At 34.8% G+C, this 21,137-nt stretch overlaps 1 protein-coding gene across 4 annotated transcripts in view; it reads right to left on the reverse strand.

Moving 5' to 3' along the window:
* Window positions 1–7,384, reverse strand: part of LOC128556332 (NXPE family member 3-like) — a 56,814-nt gene extending 49,430 nt beyond the window's left edge. For 3 of the 4 annotated variants that reach the window (XM_053541062.1, XM_053541060.1, XM_053541063.1), the window contains exons 1-2: window positions 6,231–6,620; window positions 2,392–2,523 (exon numbers count right to left, since the gene is read on the reverse strand). In XM_053541062.1, coding sequence (XP_053397037.1) covers window positions 2,392–2,449 — 58 coding nt within the window. In that variant the 5' untranslated portion in view covers window positions 2,450–2,523; window positions 6,231–6,620. Of the gene's footprint in view, window positions 1–2,391; window positions 2,524–6,230; window positions 6,621–7,269 lie in introns of those variants that run through there. The other variant, XM_053541061.1, reaches the window with a different exon arrangement.
* Between the last annotated feature and the right edge of the window lie 13,753 nt (window positions 7,385–21,137).

Genomic DNA, 21,137 nt, shown 5'->3' on the forward strand with positions numbered 1-21,137 from the left:
CATTAACATTTTACACAAAAATATCTTTACATAGATTTTGGTAATTTGGAGAATTTCCACATAATAGACAATTTCTGAGAGCATTTTTCCCAATTCCACTGGTGTTGCATGAACATTTACCTGTCTTAACTTGCTTTTTACCTAATCTTAAAGTTGTAAACATTCTAGTTACTGAAAATTTATTATTTTAGAATTCTTATAAATCTTTTAATAATGAAAAAGAAATGTCTTACGCCCAGCGGCTATTCTTAAGCTCACTTAGTGTGTATCATATTTTATTTTTATAAAAACTAAGTTCTTAAATATCTTACTCCTATATACAGATGCATGTATGTTATAGAAATGATGTATGCTGCAAATAGTATAGTTTTACTTAACAATGTATTTATCATCTCTTACAGCTCTTTCTACTTTTTATGTTGATAATGTTTACATTTGTTATTCATAGTCGGTTGTAAAAGCTCATATGAGCTTATGTTTATATGTCGCTGTCTTGCTGACTCAAAATAAATCTTATCTTATGTTATGGTGCTGGTGCATGGTATTCCCAAAATGATGAAAAAATGCGCCTGAAAGTGTTATCTTGGAAAAATAATAAGAAATGTCTGTCCAATGCTTAAGAAAATGACCTATGTATGGTCTTGAATATGTTGAAGGAGTTGACTAAATATCTTGCATAGCTTGAAATTTTTACATGTCAGATTAAAACATAAAATATTCTGAGACTCACCTGTTTTCATTGTAGTGTTTTCCTTTAACATTGATCCTTTAATCAGATTCACTCTTCACTTTTAGAGATACACAGACAGATTAGATTCATTTCTGCCAGAGAAGTTTCAAACGTGGACTTAGTTTGAATGGACACATCCAAGCATCACACGCCCATTTAGCATAAAATCTCTGATTGTCATTGAATTAATATACCAACAATTTGCAAAATCCGAGTAGAAATCTTATTTCAGCATACTCCAGGAAATAAACTAAGTTAAGCTCTTTGTGGTTTCCTATATAAAGAACATCAATGGGAGGTAATAAAAATAGGAAAAATACCCCTAATCATAAACTTTGGCCCAGATCTACAAGAATGTGTCTGAATGACCCGCTACAATTTATGTTTCTTTTTGAAATATCATCTTCCTTTATACAAACAAATGTACTTTTCTACCGAGACCTGTGCAATTTTAAAGATGTAGAGCACAATATAAACGTATGTTTTGCTCCATAAATATATTTTTCTTGCAGATGAAAGTCTAGACCATACAAAAATAAAAAAACAATATTTGGAAATGTTAGTTTGGTATGAAGAAAAGGACACTTTCTAGTACTTTCCAGATAACAAAATAGGCATGCACCCCTGATTTTTTTAGCAAGTTGGGGAATCGCATCCTCGTTTCAATGGTAACCGGGACATAATTATATTGAAAAAAAATGAAAAACAGGATTTTCTTAATTTTGCATCCTCTTCAAGAAAAAATCGGTTTAAAGGAAATATGTGACTATGAGTTTCCAACTTTTTTTGGTTCTTACAGAGAATTGGTCTTAAATTACACTACTGAAATTTTCTCGATCACCTTTGTTCTCATATGCTATTTATTCGTGAGGGTAATTTTCGATTAAAATGGCTTAAATCCTTCGTGCGTGGTATACTTTATTGTTTTATTTTCAGCGTAGTATTAACGAAATACATGTATATGAAAATCATAAGTGACCGATTACAAATGTCTATGAGTGTATATAATATACTTGTTGATGCATATACGATGCAACATGATTCTATATTTTCCCACTACAGTGTTAACTTGCTGCGGGTCAATGTTGCGATGTGTGACTAAGGCTACTATTGTTATGCTGTATGCTTAAAAGTATTTAACCTTATCTAAAATATTTTCTACACTAATATTCTTCACCTCTTTTTTCTTTATCTTTTCAATTTCTTGAAAACATTTTCTTCATCTTAATTTGCACTGCATAACTAAGTGTTAAACTTGCACAATATTCTAAACATTTAATTTACAAGATAAGGGCACGAGCATAAATATTTTCTTACAATAATTATTTTTTCGTTTAACGTCATGTCAACACAATTATATGTCATATGAATACTTTCAAACCTTATATGGTGACTCCAGGCGCCCATCCGGACTATATATATCTATTACAGGCATGGACTGACACCTTGTTAGAAGCACCCACCTTCAGTAAGCCAGCTAGATGGCTTTCTCAAACGAAATAAGACTACAATTCCAGCAAGGTTTCGAACAAAAAACCGTGAGGGAAAGCTTTTTAAAGGAATTGATTTAAACTAATCGGTCTCGGAGGTCTCTTATAATTATTATGATATTTTCATTAATACAGATACATGTATGCTACAAATGAAATTTGCATACTTACCATATATTTTGACTAAAGACTGGCAGATCGTTGATGCGCTTAGGCGTAAATGTTTCATTCATTTTGAAACAGAACCAGATCCCGAAAATATGAATTGATCCCAAAAAAGCCCAACATGTCAGATGTCTATTCCTAAAAATAGAGCAAAATATTATGACGTCACATGGATTCAAGCTCTACAATTGACACATAAAGCAAAACAACCCAATGTTCTTCATATGCTATTTTCGAAGTGAACATGTTACTTCGAGGCACAATGGTATATGTTTCATATTCATTAGAGAGTTAAACAATTGTATATAAATTATATCTATGATGCATGCGCTTATCAAATATTCTAGAAGTTTACTTAAGTCGGTGTTCAGCCCGCTGTCAGTATAATGTGACTGGGTTGGGTATCATGTCACGTGTCTACGGCGCGATATTCCAGTGAGGCAGCACTATAAAGTTGGACATTGTGCTCACTGCTACAAGTAGACACCGTCCTTTATATAACTGAAAAATTGTTGAAAAAGACGTTAAACCCGAACACACACACACACACACATACGCACGCACGCACGCACGCACACACACACACACACACACACACACACACAAGTCGGTGTTAGGGGGCACGAGGAGTGATGGACATTTTAAACCTTTCATGAACAGACTTAATGAAATCAAATCTGCTATTTTTTCCTTGCTTATAATTTATTTTCTTGGTTGTAATTTATGCTTCTTAGGGGTTTAACTTTAGATTAAACGTTCAACTTATTAGAGAGTTTGAGATTTCAAACTTCGCCTTCCCCTTCAACGTCTCTCATATATATTTTGGGTAAAACGTCACCGATATGCGTGTATTTTATTTATATCACACGTTGCTACTAAAGTTTTCCATGTAATATCACGTAAGCCTAAGACTTCTCTTTATTACTATGCGGAATAAAAAGCTTAGTTTCAGGATTTCTGCTTATTAAGTTATTTTATTATCCATATATATAATTAGACTAAATTTGATGCGGAACACTATCAATAGGTATAAGAATAATAAAGTTTTGTATGGCTAATGATTTTAACTAAATACATTGAATTGAACCTGGAAGTATGAAGTTATCAACTGATTTTGAGAAACTTTGAGATTTTGTTCAAACTTTAACTTCTACGGCATATTTGTGTCCCCAGGCGATATCGATTAAACCAGATTGGCCTTTTTGTCGTATGAAGTGAAGTTTTGAACGTCCGAAGATGTGATATCACGAAAGTCGAAACTTCATTCTTTTTACATCTACTCTGTCCACATACTCGGCATCAAAGACTGAAATCTGGATGGAGGCACATGGCATGACAGTCATTTTACTTGAAAAATAAATAATTACGCGCGAATATCATTTGGTGGAACATTTTATTTTCACATCCAAATAAAATCAATCTGTTTCTGTCGGACACTTAATACGACAATTGCGTTTTAATTATAAACATAAAATGGTACTAGTAAGGCGGAAAATTCTTCTGAAGTATCAGACAATTTCAGATCTATGATATCATGATGAGAGAGGTTTCCTGTTAGCCGTATGGGATAACTCCATTCTTTAAATGCACGGAACCAGAGCCTGGCAGAGGGACATTGTGGGTTAATTCCCCCTTTGATTCTTACATTTTACAAAGAAAGTCGGTCTTGAAACTCGGTGTGACCCTACTCCCCCCGCCCTGAAATGGGAGACCCGCCTTTTAATGTTGGTGTCCCTCTAACCAAAATTCCTGGATCCGCAGATGTTTTACTTATAAAATAGTATATTAAAATCATATTGTGCTGTCTGAGAGTTTGGCATTATACAGAGCCATACAGAGTGTCATTATCACGTTGATGTGATCATTATAGGTTATTAACTTTGAATGTGGATATATGCACGAGTTCTGCAGCGTTAATATTGCGCGACTTTAGGAGCGCAATATTGTCCGCGAAAGAATGAGTGTATATATCCACATAAAAAATTGATAACCTTTTTATTACATATCCACTATCAAATGATTAATTTATATCTAAATTATCGTTCTGTCACGAAAGACAGGAAAAAATACGGAAAAAATTCTCCGAAAACGCAATAAACAAATCAAACTGACGCGCATTAATATTTCCCGCGAAAATGACATCAACTTGTTGTCGCAACGTGCGCGTGGACGCCATGGACGTCACGCGATTATTTCCATTACAACGTTAAGAAAACATTCCACGTCCTATATTAGTCCAACTCATGACGTAATTATAACTTTCATTTCATTTCAGTCTGATAAATTACTACGTGCCAGTATCTAATAGGTCAGATTAATCAAAATGTAAAAGTAAACAAAATGTTGCATAAATACGTATTAAACAAACACACAATAGCAGCAAAAATCTAAAGAAACGAGATCCACAATGGACGGACCGTCAGGGGAGGTAACTAGAGTCACGGATTGGGACTAGTCCGAAATGAAAGCGTTCAACGTCATGATATGGAAAAATATTGCACGATCGCGGTCCACTGAAACCCAGTGGAAAATAATTTTAGGTATGTAATAATCATTTTTATTTCCTCTCATGTATGATTTACAATCGTGCATTGTATACTGACTATACTGACATAATTTTATATAAAACCTAAATGTTTGGAGCAACGCTAACGAGTTTTTACATTGTTCACATTGTTTTATCGTTTATCGTTTTTTTGTTTGTTTGTTGTTGTTTTTCTGTTGTTTTTTTTTTTGGTAATCGCTCTAATATCCATGCGATGATTATATTAATTGAAATGTTTTTTATTTAATTTTCATTTTTTCATTTTTAAAACCTCTTGTAAAATTCCTGGCCTTTCAGACGATTGGTATCAAAATGCACGAAAAAAACGATCATAATTACGGATAAATTGAATGGGCGGATTAAAAGAAGTAAGGTTCATTCTAATGTTTGAAATCTCAAGGAATTTTAATCGAACTTCAACTTCATACGTTAACTTCGCAAGAGACGTTGAAGGGGAAGGCGAAGGTTGAAATCTCAAACTCTCTATTATCGGATGACTTGCCTGAAATTATAATTTAAAAAAAAAATCTTGAATTGGTAAAGAAAGACATTGAACATTCAAATAATTGTACCTCTTTGTTTTTGGTCATTTACTGTCCAGGATCATCCGTCAAAAATGAAATACAGTTTCTTCAAAAATGAACAAAGTTAAACTAAAGGTTCATTTTGACCTTACAATAAAACAAAAAAAAATACAAATATTGATTTATTATATGCAAACAATAACTGTTACAATAAGTTTTGTTAATCCAGTTGCCCTACCCCCCCCCCCCTCCCCCACCCCACCCCCCGCCCGAAAAAACACAGTTAATTGCCTTCAAACGTTCAAAGTTCAAAGGCAAACTTTTTTTTTCTTTATTATCTGTTCTGACCTTCATGTGTTTCTACAGAAAAACATGCAAACTTTATCTTTATCCTTGAAGTGCTTTACCTAATGGTGTTCCATATTTGTTTCGCATATTGTGTTTCTGAACGTATAATTCAGATATAAAATTCAATTATTTTTTTTCTATTTTTGAAACTGTTATAAAAAGTCCTTTGTTTTAAATCTGCATTTGACTATGCCAGTTTTGCAAGAAAGCATAGAAAATCACAGTAGACGAGTGAACCACTATCTTTGTGTTGTGTTAACGATGTCTACTTTGTATTATCTTTTACGTATTCATAAATACATTATTAAATAAATGCTCGAGTTTCTGTATCTTAAATAATGCAATGCCTTTGTAAATTCCGTGTGCGAGACCAATAGTTTTGGCAGTGCTTGTGCTAAAATACCTATATGACCATTAAGCCAGTTCACCTGAATTTGCTGTGCCATTTGGAGTTGCTGTGCCAAGTAAAGTTGCAACACTTCCTGAATTTGCTCCGCCCAGTGGAATTATTGCACTTTTTGGACGCGCTCTTTGGGACTTGCTCTTCTTACTGCAGTTGTAGCACTCTGACATTGAGCCATTTTTCATTACTTGATCCAGAAATGACTGTTGAAGAGGTTTCCGGAAAGTTTTAATATAATACTATGGAGAATTTTTTTTAATAACACAGTGGTCGAATTTATCATCAGTCAACGTCCGTATAGATCCCATTTTAAATACCTCTTTCAGGACCTCACTTCGTGTTAGTCTACTTACTAAATATAACTTTGAATTATGTCAATGTTAAGCTTAATTTTGATACCAACCATTGCTAATTTGCAGAAATAAAAACGTTACAGATTAAAAACGTCATTTTCTGTCCGAGTTTATCTTCAGTACCTGTACATTTATATACAAAATTTGTTAAAATACAAAAGGTGTGTTTCTTTAACGTAAAAATGACGTAAAATCAGTAGGTAAATAATTATTCTTAACAACAGTAATAGCCATCCGTATCTTGTAAAACTGGAAATCTTGATTTAACAACTGTTTTTGAAATATAGAGATTTTGAACGCTTTATATTAATGCAAACATAGAAAATGGAAATGTGAAATGAAATAAAACTGGCAATATTAAAATACACCGTTTGGGAAATAAAATAGTTTCAAAGGAGACTGTAAATTTTGAAATTTTGCCTGTGGTATGTGTGCAGATAACATATTTCCAACATTTGAAATGGCAGTGTCATATTCAAGCGGTTTTGAATAAATCTATTCCAGGTCACATTCGTTTCATATGTTATACTTTAAAGTTACACAGTAAATGGTAATGTACAAAATCACTATCATGTTATATGATTTCACTGATAGTACATGTAAATATTAACTTTAGACTATGCATTTTAACCATTTGCACCATAACACTATTCTTGCATTAAAACAGTCTGACATCGAAATTCAATATAACACTAAATAATATATTCCTACCTCAATGATAATTTCTCCATATAATAATGCATATTGATTCCAAACAAACAGTCACATATGTTGACAGACTTTGTTCCAGTGTTTGCAATTATAAAAATGATTCACGATCATTTATGGACAACATAACAGCAGATAAGTATATAACCGATAGCTGTTACTGCGCAACCTTTTGCGCAGATGACGGTCTATGTAATAGATATTCGAGGGGGGTGTAGCCCACTAGAAAATAAAAAAAATAGCTACCCATGTGGTTTAATTCTAAAGCAATATTGGCAGCATTACATTATATATCAAACTACCTACACAAACTATTCTTTAAAATTTAATGAATCATTCCTTGAAAATTACTGATAACAGTCGTCAAAACTTTCCATTTCACCTATTGCGCAGCGGTCATTTCAATTCAAACCTTCGGGAGACAGTCATCGTTGAATTTAATTAGATATAATAAAAACATGTTGTTGTTTTTTGTGTGTGTACAGTACGTGAACAATTATGGAATCTGAATTGTTGGGTGCACGAAATGAACATTTTGAATAAAAAGGATCAGAATCTTAGTAGTGAAAACGTGTTTCTATCACAAATTCCACTGCCAGATGATGTGCTTTTGGAGACGAACGTTCAAACTAAAAATAAGTGAAATTAAACAGGAGATGTCTAAACTCGAAAACAATAATTGAGACAGTTTTTCAAAATTAGGTATACTACATGATAAACGGTTTGGGAAACCGGCAAAGGATGAGGAAATACAAGAACTAAAGTTGTCCAGACGCAATAAAATCTCGGCAAAAACACAAGTTGGGCAGGAACATATTTGATACATGGCAAAAATTTAGACACTTTGATATCCGGAATTCACACAATTGAAAAACCGGTGCTGTCGTACTGGCTAAAAAATCAAATAGGGCGAGGTTATCCACAGGAAAGATTTTACCTAATCATATGTGGACTATTGAGACGTTTGCGTGAGTGTGGTGTGCACGAAATGAACATTTTTGAATAAAAAGGATCGGAATTTGATACCGTGCTTGATAGCAAAATGCAGCATCTTTTGAAAAAGGGAATTGGTACTGACGTAAATCAGGCTGATCCTGTGTGTAACGAAGACGAAAACATGTTGTGGGGAAAAATGGTGTGTTCGGTATGAAAAATGCAAATACCCTGCAACTAACTGTATTTGTTATGCCCGTAGGTAATATACGATATAATATAAAAAGTAGACTGTATTTAAATGTAACAGCAAACATGACAATCAATGAATTGTTAACCTATGGCAATTTGGTTAGTAGTCATAACAAATGCAGCAAGGCCATTGACAATGGAGACAATTACAACAACGACACGTTCATATTTTGCATTAAGGATTAGGATGACGTAGGCACCTTGACAGGATGCGATATCAGAAATGCGGTTTTATGTACACACATGTCACGCGATATATTTACATACACAATAAGGTCATTCAGGACTTGCAAAAAATCACAAGAAGGCTAGACAATTTGCATTTTTATGACTTTACACTGTTATTCTGAAATATTTAAAATTGCTTTACTTTCAGGGTTAGACTTAGGGTAAGGGTAAGGATACAGGACAATTGACGAAATAATCCAAGTCATATGAAACAAAATGGTGTAGCTCATTGACATGGTTTAGTTTGCACAGTAAGACATTTCAGGACTTATTTGCAACAGTTCTTTAACTTTGCAATCGGCGTTTGGTCTGTTGTAAAGATGTTAAGACGAGTATATATATTCCTTTTGTAGCTAATAAATGTAAAACAAAAGAACCTTGTTGAGATAATATTTATCGTTTTAGCGACCTCTGTTTAGGTTTTAAGTGCTAAGTATTGATGCTAATTGTATTTCAGATGATATGTTAAATGGTGATATAACTGAAACATGTGTTCGTTATGTCACTTTTAAGATACCTATTGAGCTATTATTGTTGCCTGTTTTCTCCTTATGATCCAGTTAATCAGACGTATATCTTTGCATCCATACACGATATAATATTAGTTGTAAAGGTTTTTGACGGGATATACCGTTGGCATATAGCCTGACTGTGATTCCTATAAACCTAGGCTATGTGCTCACCGTATATACCGTCGAAAACTTGGCTACGGAGGTACTTTGTTAACTGTTTGTTTGTTTGTTTGTTTTTCAACAGTGTTTCAGTCATGTAACGGCGTGCAGTTAACCTAACCTGTTTTCCTGACTTCTGTACCAGTACAAACCTGTTCTCCGCAAGTAACTGCCAACTTTCCCACATGAATTATCAAAGGTGGAGGACGAATTATTTCAGACACAATGTCTTTCATCAAATCGTCACGGAGAACATACACCCCGCCCGGGGATCGAACTCGCGACCCCGCGATCCGTAGGCCAACGCTCTCCCTACTGAGCTAAGCGGGCGGGTTCTTTGTTAACTGTACTAGATGACCAGTTAGATTCTCAAAAACATTACTGAATAGAACTTTTACATTTTGTACAATGTAATGTGTAACTCAATGAGTTTATTATGCCGAAAAAAAGTTCTACATAAGAAGGAAGGTATTTACCTTGCTATTTGTTCTTGCATTAATGGTTTCCAGTGTTCAATACATATTAAAAATAAGGTTCTACATAAGTAGGAAAATATTTCCCTTTCTATTCTTGCATTAATGGTTTCCAGTGTTCAATACATGTAGTAAATTATTTACATATAACTGGGTATTCAATTGACATGCCTATCACATCCTTTAAAAATGTAGAAAAAATTCAACATTATCTGGACCAAGATGTAAAATTCTGCAATGCTCAGTCAGAGTCATATTTACTAGAAATGATAAAATTTATACATATCAGCATGTTTAGTAAAACTTTTTCTCAATCTGACTAAAGTACATATCCTATTACGCTACGCATAGAATCTGAGAACGACCTATTGATAGCCTCGTTCTGACGACCCTTTCGCTAGCCAATCAGAGCTTAACTTACAACATTTTGCAAATATTCATTTAGCCTTGATTTTTAATATTTACAATTCTTATGTCATAATATGTCAGATAGCAGGTTAGCTCAGTCGGTAGGCCACTTGCTCTGTAAGCGATGGGTCCCGGGTTCGAGCCCTGGAATGACTGCACATTTTTCTTACTCTTTGACATTCGAACAAGTCGTCTGATTGGTTCAAATAAAAATAGATTTGCGAAAATAAAAATAGCAATACCGGAAATCCAAAATATACAGAACTATGGGGACTATATAAATGTGGTCGCTAGTCGTTTAATAAGAACAGTCGTTTAATGGAATGAATTTATATTCTGAAAACGTTCGGGAGGGATTTTGACAGGTCGTTTAATACAAAAATCGCTTAATAGAGGTGGTCGCAAGTACGATGTCGACTGTACAACCAAGAAGAATAATAGCAGACTCGGTTTGATTTGGTCTGTTCATGAGAGGTAATGAAATGTGTAACACTTCTCAGGCCCCCTAGCACCGGCTTAAGCGGAACTCTATTATACATATGTTGAATGGACTCCTGATCCCAAAGGACCAGGTACGGGGAGACATTTTACAGCCGGCACTTAAAGATCGCTGTTGTGATAGTTAATAAAATCTGTAAAAAGATCCCTTGGAAGCAAAGAATACAACCAGGCCCCCTAGCACCGGCTTAAGCGGAACTCTATTACACATATGTTGAATGGACTCCATGATCCCAAAGGACCAGAAAATATAACAACACTGAAGACGCCTTTAATTTGTCGTTGCTTACCATTTCTTGACACGACAGGAGGTTAAAGGAGTAAATGCACTTCAGTTTTGTTCTGCAGCACATTCTTTTGTATATTCGCCTCTAGTCTCATGAGTTAGTCGACATTTGAAGAAAAAGTTAAACCAAACTTGTAAATACAACATAGAAAGGAAGTAGATTGGAAGAGTCCCCTACAAGCTTACTATGGTCTAATAATGTTATTGCCATATCTACGGTTGACAAGCCATTAGGTTGGCTTTAAGTTTGATGAACAAATGTTTACATGATTGTATTTAACTAAGTGGTCATAGCTCATGCAATTTTTCTTCAAGAAACTATCATAATAAGGCCCAGTTCAGGACTCATATCGTTCCCTTTTTGCAACTGTTAATACTCAGTTTTTTAAAGTTATTGGATGAAAGGTGACTGAAATCATAAAATCACAAAAGAACACATATCAACTTTTTCTGTTTGTGACAAATATGACATTTTGTAGTTAAACTGCATGTATTTATTCGCAGTTACTTTTCGTGGCACAACGAATTTCTAATTCATAGAGATATCTGGGACTGTAATAGTTAGAATGAAAGAGTTAATAGAACAGTGAGTATGCGAGGGAAAGGGATGGGGTGAAATTCTACATATTTCATACAGATATGCTTATTTATATCCAAATCAAGATGCACACATTTTACACCAACAAGTTCATATGCTGAAATTTGGCTATTAACAATGCTTATTTGTGTAAGACTGCAGACAGTTTATTAAAGTCATATCTTACTATTAAATTAATTCAAAACCGCTAATGCTTATTTAATCTGGAAAGTAGATCCCTCGGAAGCACCGAGAACAATACAAACTGAAAATTGCAGAAACGGTCAAACCGAGTCTTCAATCAAACCGAGTCTGCAATTTTCACTGTTTGCCTTGTTCTCGGTGCTTCCGAGGGATCTACTTTCCAGATGTTATTGATTGAGTCTGTTCATGAGCAGTTATGGAAAATGCAACACCACCCACGCCCCCTACCACCGGCTTAAGTTGTATTCAATCTTCAAATCTAAGTGAGCTAAAATCAATGATCCCGAAGGACCAGAAAATGTAACAACACTCAGATGAAGTCGGGGGGACTTTTTACGGCCGCCACACAGCACTTAACACCTGCTGTTGTGAAGTAAATATAATCTGGAAAGCAGATCCCTCGGAAGCACCGAGAACAATACAAACAGTGAAAATCCCAATTTATGGTACTATCATATTTCTTGCAGCCGGCTTCCAGTATTAGATTTTGGAAAAGCTCTTTTCTTACATGTAAAGAGTGCTCTAGTTTAAGTGATGATGTTTAAATGAAAGAAAAATCAGATAACAACTCTAATTTCGTCACCATAGTTGTGTTTTCTTACATTATAGTAGATATTCATTGCAGCAGGGACTTCTGCTAAACCCTGTCAATTTTGATTTATAAATACAGCGTTTTTACATAGTTGATACTATGTTTAAGTTGAATGTCTTAAGCATGTATCTGGATAAATATATTATTTCTTGACCGCATTTTACCATTTAAGAATTAGATGTATAAAAAAAGACGATTTTCTACCTATAATTCCATTTGAAAATTATTTTTTCATGAATAAAAAAATCAATACTTGATTAACACTTTAAAGAAACCATATAAACACAAACCCTCACCATTTAAAATATTTATTATTATGTCTTAGTCAGAAAAACAGGTTAATTTGAAGGCTAGATTGAATATATAAGGACATCATTACTGAAATATAGCAGCCAATGTGACATTCAAGATGGCTGCCACACTAATGGCCGAGAAAAATGTTACCAATAGAATTCTTAAAAGGTATCGCATAAGCTTTCATAAAAACATTACTTTTCAAAATATAGGAAATAAATACACAGGATTACAATTCACCACAGACTAGTTGGTGCCGTCTTATGTGGCTCGGTCTGTGGGTGTCCTATGACATTGACCTTGACGAAACTTTTGCAAATCTACTTAGTGGGTCTTAGGGAACAACTTTTCTATATGGCCCAAAGGTATCGGACTACAAACTTAAAATGTAGCAAAGTCGACCTAGCCCATTTGCCGCTGACAGATTCTTGTTATGGAGTGGTTCTGTGGGAGGTAGACAATGGTCCGGGAAAAGTAATTTTTGCGGGAGTTGTTTTAAAAGTATGGTTCATGTTATTTTCGCCTTAAGGTGACGTGGGGATTTGAAATAATTTGAGAAAGACATTTCGGTAGCCATCGTTTGTTGTACGGTAACCTAACCCTTGCGCTCCGACGAAAGGTTTTTTTGTGGGAATTGTTTGTCTTTAATTGAACTGTTGGTGCTAAAAGCCTAGACTGCTTTTGCCTAACAGTGACGTGAGAAACTGGAATCATTGAGATAGACACTGCGGTAGCAAGTTTCTGTTGTCCGGCAGCCTGACATTGATGGTGGGAGGAAAGAATTTTATGGGATCTGTTCGGCTTGAATACTAGTAGAACCGTTAATGCACATAAAATGACTTTTTTCGCCTTAAATTGACGTGAAAAATTAGCATTTGATTTGATTGCTATAGCAACCTTTTGTTTTACGGATGCCTTGCTGTATGTGGGGTAGAATAGGGTAAAATTCTACACCAAAATGCCGTATGGTGGCTCTGCCATAGTGGAAAGCTAGGCCTAAGATGTTTAGGCTTAAATTTTGGCATAACCAAGCCACTACATATCAGAAGCCACTTTCTAGCATGGCGTGGTTTACAAGTGTAGAGCTGCCCTCGCACAAAATGGGTTAGCTCAAAATTTATAATAATAAAACGTCTGTCCCTCTGTCTGTCTGTTTGTCTGTCAAACTCTTGGGTTAGAGAGCCACTACATAGAAAAGGCCGCTTTTTATCTCTGTATTTGTGCATCAGAGGGACAAGAACAGTTTTTGATCAATAACTTGAGAACCATTGACGCAGAACCTATAAACTTCATAGAATGATAGCAATTTCAGAGTAGATGGCCCCTGGGGTTACTAGATCAAAGGTCAAGGTCACAGGGGCCTGAACTTGGAATAACGTTTCTGATTGATATATCAAACTTCATATGGTAGGTCTTAAAGAGTATATGATTCCTATTGTTCTTGGGAACACTTGAGCAATGGTCAAGTTCACAGAGGCCTGAACGTGGAAAACACCTTCCAATCGATAGCTTGAGAACCACTTGACCCAAAATCTTCAACGGATGATTAGATATACAGAATAGATGACCAATGGACAAAACAAGTTGAAAATAGGGCTACCGCCTTAGAAGGATTAGTAACCTATATAAAGGGTATGAAACGCGGTTAGGGTTACGGCATGCCAATCTCGCACTTACTCTATTTTCAACAAGAAATGACTGTGTAAATAAAACACTATCCCGCTGAGAAAGGCTCTGACAGAAGTGACAACATTGCAGGTTTTAAAAAGTGCAGCAGGAAAATAGGGAAAACTAAGAAATAATTACGCAAGTTGACTCAACAACTTATCTGATGTAAGAGCTCCTTATGTTTCTTGATATCCAATTATGGAAGGATTTGTTTTTACGAATGTTAAACCTACCGTTTTTGAAACAAAACATACAAAACATGTTAAGAGAGAAGCAAAGATGTTTTCAGAACTTACTATTTAATAAAATGGGTGAAATAACTCGCTTCTCACTATAATTCCACAAAACTGTTTCTATGCAGCTACGGTTACGCATATAAAATGAACGTACAAGTTAAATCCTTGTAAATGTAACCCTTTCAGCAGGTGCGCGTGTCATACCTACCCTTTAATCTTGATCAGCGTAATCTTTGAAGAGCCAAATTAACTTTTCAATTAAGAATTGAATGGTGTTTTTCTGCGGTTCATCGATGTATGAACTGTCAGGAAGTTTACACCTAATTTTTACATAAACACCTCCGGAAGTTCATACATCGATGAACCGCAGAAAAACACCATTCAATTCTTATAATTACAACTTTCAAATCTTCTTCAATTTGTTTCCTATTTGAAAAATCTAAACTTTTATACTAAAATGCAAGCATTAAGAATACTTGGGGTTACGCGTATTAATTTCGTCGTCATGGACGCAAGCGAACGACTCACTTGCATAAAGCAAAAGAAAGATGGCCGACATCAACGTTGCAATCGTGACGGTCTGGAATTTTAGGTTTGATTAAATTAAAATCGGATTTTTGAGGTTGCTAAGACATATTTTGTGGTTTAACAACTGGAACTCTTATCAAAGATATTCAATTCTTATGAATATAACGTTCAAGAAATTCATTTGAAAGGATGATTGGAGAAAACACGTGTCAAAGTCGGTCGGTGACACTGACAGCTGGAATTTGGAAATTATGTTTTTGGAAACTGGAGCAAGGAAAAACTTTGAATGGATGATAGCGATAGGTAAGGAATTTAATTAATTATATGTCAGTTTATTGCAATAAAAAGTATCTACAGTTCACAAATCAATAAACGTGGAAAAACTCCACAAATTGAACTTTTTTTTTGCAAATTTTGCGTGGCCTTAAATTAAATCTTAAATTAAATTTAATTACTAAATTAATTCATCTGTTCACATTTGTTTATATCATCTTATGTCTGTCAACAGGTCAACAAGTATTATGTACTCGTTTTCTATGAATTAGATCAGGTATGGAAAATTTAGCAATGGGACAATGAATTGTAACAAGATAACAAAGTGACCATAATTCTGAATCTGTTTTTCAAATTGAAATTGTGTTTTCAGTTTTAATAACTGAAGAATCTGAGCTTAATTTTGAGTTTTTAGGGTATTTTGCAGAGTGAATGTGCAGTTGTTAAATGTGCATAAAGACGGATTAAACATTCCCATTCCGGAATCTTGTCAGCAAATTGTGTTTTTTTTTTTTTTTTTCATAGGTTGGATTTGGACCATCCGAGATGGGAACCGGAACTACATTTGAATTTAGCTGTGAATTTCCTTGGTGCAAGTTGATAATCCGATGAGGATTTTTGACATTCATTTTCTGCTCTGTTGTCGTTCCTCTGCTGTATGACCAAACAGATGCTTCGTTACGATATCCAGTCATAAGCATTATATGCCGGAGCTCACATCCGGCATCATCTAGCCCCTTGGTTGCACTAGCACGAAGGCAGTGTGCGGTGTATCAGAAAATGCAACGGTACCGTACAATAACATACAATCTTCGATGTTTATGTCAATTAGTCGTAAACTTCTTGACAGTTTATACATAATGGACTGCAGAAAAATAACATTCAATTCTTATATCTGTGTGAAATGTTTAGTATTGATTTTTTTTATTAGAAGCTAATTTTATTTAAAAAATGGAATTGAAATTATTTGAAAACAGAGTTACCGTGTGTCAAGACCTGCATTTCTAGAAATATCGCCCATGAAACTGGTGAATTGTTTGATGCTGACTGGTTTCATAGTGTTGTATCTGACAAACATGTTTACATGGCAAAATAGCTTTTCAGCATTTTGGTCACAGTGAGCATACAAGCCTTCAAGTTCTGAATAGGACACTTTTCACTGTCACCTTCTATAGCATACATTTTCTTTTCATTTGTGAAGCCACTTTCATTTTATTTTTCTTTCACTTCATGGGTAAGAGAAATATACTCCCTGCCTTCCTCATCAGCACAAATCTGAAGGCTGTTGCGGTTCAACTGTGGGTGAAAATAAGTTTTTCAGCAATACTGTATAAACAGTATTGCAATAGTCAAAATTTGCCTCAATAGTCACCACTAGTCTTGGGGGAATATTAAATTTTGTTCTCTTTGATTTTTTCAATTTCTCCTGGTGACAGGTTTTGAAATCTGGGAGGAGCCGCAGTTTGTGTTACATGTATAGATTTAGATTCAACCTATACAGTTTCTAGTTGTTCTGATCCCCCCCCCCCCATCCCCCAGCCACCCACCCCCCCCCCCCTTCCCCCCAACACACAAGGACTTCACTTTCACTATTGCCTTTGGAGACAGTAGACTCCGGGTTGTTAGAATGTCCTCGGGAATTTCGTCTTGACTACTTTCATTTGGCTCATACAAAGTGCCAAATAATTGCTTAAACAAAACAAAATCTGATTGTTGTTGTTGTGCAGACGAAGTTTACAGAACGCCAGATGCGGCAGTAATTAAATGTTTATATAATTTCAACTATTACTCAATTCATAGATTTGCGCGTTTCTGATTGGCTGCTTCAGCACACGTTGTCAACTTTCATTTATCAATGAAGCCGTCACGTATTCATTAGATCTAATTAATATTCATAATTCTACGGACTACTTTTTCGTTTCTGGGTCACGCACTTTCAGTTTCAATTCGCCGATTTAGTACATTTTCTGACCATAAATCATGGAACAAAAAATAAAATATATAATACGAATTTTTTTTTTTTTGTATTTACTCCCATTTAATCTTTTATTAAACATTTATATAAACATATAATTACTGCCGCATCTGGCGTTCTGTAAACTTCGTCTGCATAACAACAACAATTAGATTTTGTCTTGCTTAAGCAATTATTTGGCACTTTGTATGAGCCAAATTAAAGTAGTCAAGAAGAAATACCCGAGGACATTCAGGCCCTCTTGGCTAGTCTTTTCAATGATGAACTTGAAATGGAAAGTAAAACGAAAACTGAAAGTGAAACCGATAACAACCCGGAGTCTGCTGTCAACAAAGACGAAAGTAAAAGTGAAGTCCTTTGGGGGGGGGGGGGGGGGGGATGCAGAACAACTAGAAACTGTATATGTTGAAGCTTAATCTATACATGTGACACAAACTGCTGCTCCTCAATTCAAAACTTGTCACCACAGGAGAAATTGAAAAAAATCAAAGAGAACAAAATTTAATATGCCCCTAAGACAAGGGGTGACTATTGAGGCAAATTTTGACTATTGCAATACTGTTGATTGCTGAAAACTTATTGCGATCTATTCTATTGCAGGTTACTATTGCGATACTATTGCAATAGTTATCGGCCACCATGTTTTTTACAGTAAAACTGCCAACTGGCATTATTACAGTGTTAAACACAGCACTGTTAATACACATTGAAATGTTAATTAAACTGAAACGCACAGAAATAAATCTAACATTAAATATTTTTTACATTTTTTTTTCTTGCCTTCCTTGGCTTTGAAACGATAAGTAAAACAATAAACCTATGCAAGGTATACTCATCGAATTTGCCATTTTGTTGCGAATGTCAACGCGTTTAAAAACACAACGCATCGAAAAAGACGAAAACTGACGGATCAGAATAAATGAAGTGCCCTACCGAAAAGTTGGCTATATCATACGAGTAGCCTACTTTCTCCATGTCCATAGTACTTTTTCTCGTTTAAGATTAACAGGTTATTTAAACATTTTTGTATTTACTAATATTTCAAAACTATCGAAACTATAGATTGTCGAAGGAACTAACGGCGATTGTTGTTGGATCGTGACTGTTCTATCGATGCATACTATCAGGACCCTCACGATCGTAATGCATCAATATTTCAATGTATCGTTACACCCCTACCCAAGACAAAACAAAATACTGACCAAGTGGGGAATAAATCTGTTTCAAGGTAAATGCCGTGATACAGCAATTTATTAAGTAAAAAATCCATCTTTATATTTTATCGGTATCTTCCATAAAAACTGAAGATAGTTAATCTTGTCTTGACAACGTGACAGTTTGCACAGCCAGACCAGGATTCGAACCTGGAACCTCCCCAAAACACAAATTACCATATATAATTTCCAGTGTTGGGTTGCTCTGCCAACTGAGCTATCTGGCCAGTGGAACTGCAATATGCTAGCAAAAACATAAGATTATATTTAGATTTCTGGTTTATACAGATAAAACGGAGCGTTAAGTTGGGAAAAGAAATTGGTATGGGGATTTTCAGTAATCATTCTACTAAATCAACTACGCATTAAAGTTGGTTTACCACCTTTTTCTAATTAACCCGCTGAAATTCTCACAAAAATATTACATAAAATCCTATTTTACTTTTTAACAAGCATGGTTATAAGCAATTACAAATAAGGCGTAGAAAAAAAAAATGTTTGTTTCCGGTACTGCGGTATCTTGAATTTCACCCACAGTTGAACCTCAACAGCCTTCAGATTTTACTGATGAGGAAGGCAGGGTGTACATTTCTCTTACCCATGAAGTGAAAGAAAAATAAAATCAAAGTGGCGTCACAATTGAAAAAAAAAATTTATGCTATAGAAGGTGACAGTGAAAATTGTCCTATTCAGAACTTGAAGGCTTGTATGCTCACTGTGACCCAAATGCTGAAAAGTATTTAGTAATTAAATTTAATTTAAGGCCACGCAAAATTTGCAAACAAAAATGTTCAATTTGTGGAGTTTTTCCACGTTTATTGATTTGTGAACTGTAGATACTTTTTATTGCAATAAACAGACATATAATTAATTAAATTCCTTACCTATCGCTATCATCCATTCAAAGTTTTTCCTTGCTCCAGTTTCCAAATATATAATTTCCAAATTCCAGCTGTCAGTGTCACCGACCACCTCTGACACGTGTTTTCTTCAATCATCCTTTCAAATGAATTTCTTGAACGTTATATTCATAACAATTGAATATCTTTGATAAGAGTTACTGTTGTTAAACCACAAATTCCATCTTAACAACCTCAAAAAATTCGATTTTAATTTAATCAAGCCTAAAATTCCAGACCGTCACGATCGCGACGTTGATGTCGGCCATCTTTCTTTTGCTTTATGCAAATGAGTCGTTCGCTTGCGTCCATGACGACGAAATTAATACGCGTAACCCCAAGTACTCTTAAAGCTTGCATTTCAGTATAAAAGTTTGCATTTTTCAAATAGGAAACAAATTGAAGAAGATTTGAAAGTTGTAATTATAAGAATTGAATGATGTTTTTCTGCGGTTCACCGATGGATGAACTGTTAGGAAGTTTACACCTAATTTGCATAAACACACTTTCAGGAAGTTTACACCTAATTTTTACATAACCATACATCGATGAACCGCAGAAAAACACCATTCAATTCTTAAATAAATGTTTAATAAAAGATTAAATGGGAGTAAATAAAAACAAATAAATCATATTATACATTTTATTTTTTGTTCCATGATTTATGGTCAGAAAATGTACTAAATCGGCGAACTGAAACTGAATGTGCGTGACCCAGAAACGAAAAAGTAGTCCGTAGAATTATGAATATTAATTAGATCTAATGAATACGTGACGGCTTCATTGATAAATGAAAGTTGGTCACGTGTGCTGAAGCAGCCAATCAGAAACGCGCAAATCTATGAATTGAGTAATAGTTGTAATTATAACTGAATATGGAAGTAAAATTGGAAGATGAGATAGATATGATATATATAACGTTGGCATTGATTGCATATAATTTGCGTTTCCATATGGAATATATGCTTGCTCTGGATGAAATAAAGTTTTAAGCCTTCGTGTGAGGAAGCCATCCAGCTGGCTTACGGAAGGTCAGCGGTTCTATCCAAGCCCGCCAGTGATGAAATAATGCACAGAGGGGCACCTGGGGTCTTCCTCCACCATAAAAGCTGGAAAGTCGCCATAAAATATGACCTATAATTGTATCGGTGCGACGTTAAACCCAACCCCCCAGAAAATAACGCAAACACTTATTTACAGAAAAAAATGTAGCAACTTTTCACAAATAAGAAATTTGAACAGTACGTGGAGTAAAACATTATGTTTCAAATTGAAAACAGAAAAATTACACTCAGTAGTAAAAAAACTAGAACTGTCCATCCTAACGACTGTACCAGTTTGGGGAATCACGTGACTTATAATGGGTGCTTTCACAGAATAATGGCCGATTATTTCTCCGATTTCTCAGGAAAATCAAGGTACTTCCATTGATAAACCTTTATATGATGTTCTAATTCATATCATATATACCAAGAAAAGCTGGAAAGGCGCCATGTGAGCTATAATTCTTTCGGAGTAATGTTGAATCCATCAAATATATCAAACAAAATAGTCAATATCATTTTCCTATATTTCAACTCATTTTGATTCATATAAAGTTTAAATATTTAACAAACAGATGTATATGAATACAGTATTTGGATACCTAGAACATTGTTTCGA

This window comes from Mercenaria mercenaria, chromosome 4 (genome assembly GCF_021730395.1).
Source record: "Mercenaria mercenaria strain notata chromosome 4, MADL_Memer_1, whole genome shotgun sequence".
NCBI classification, from domain to species: Eukaryota; Metazoa; Mollusca; class Bivalvia; order Venerida; family Veneridae; genus Mercenaria; species Mercenaria mercenaria.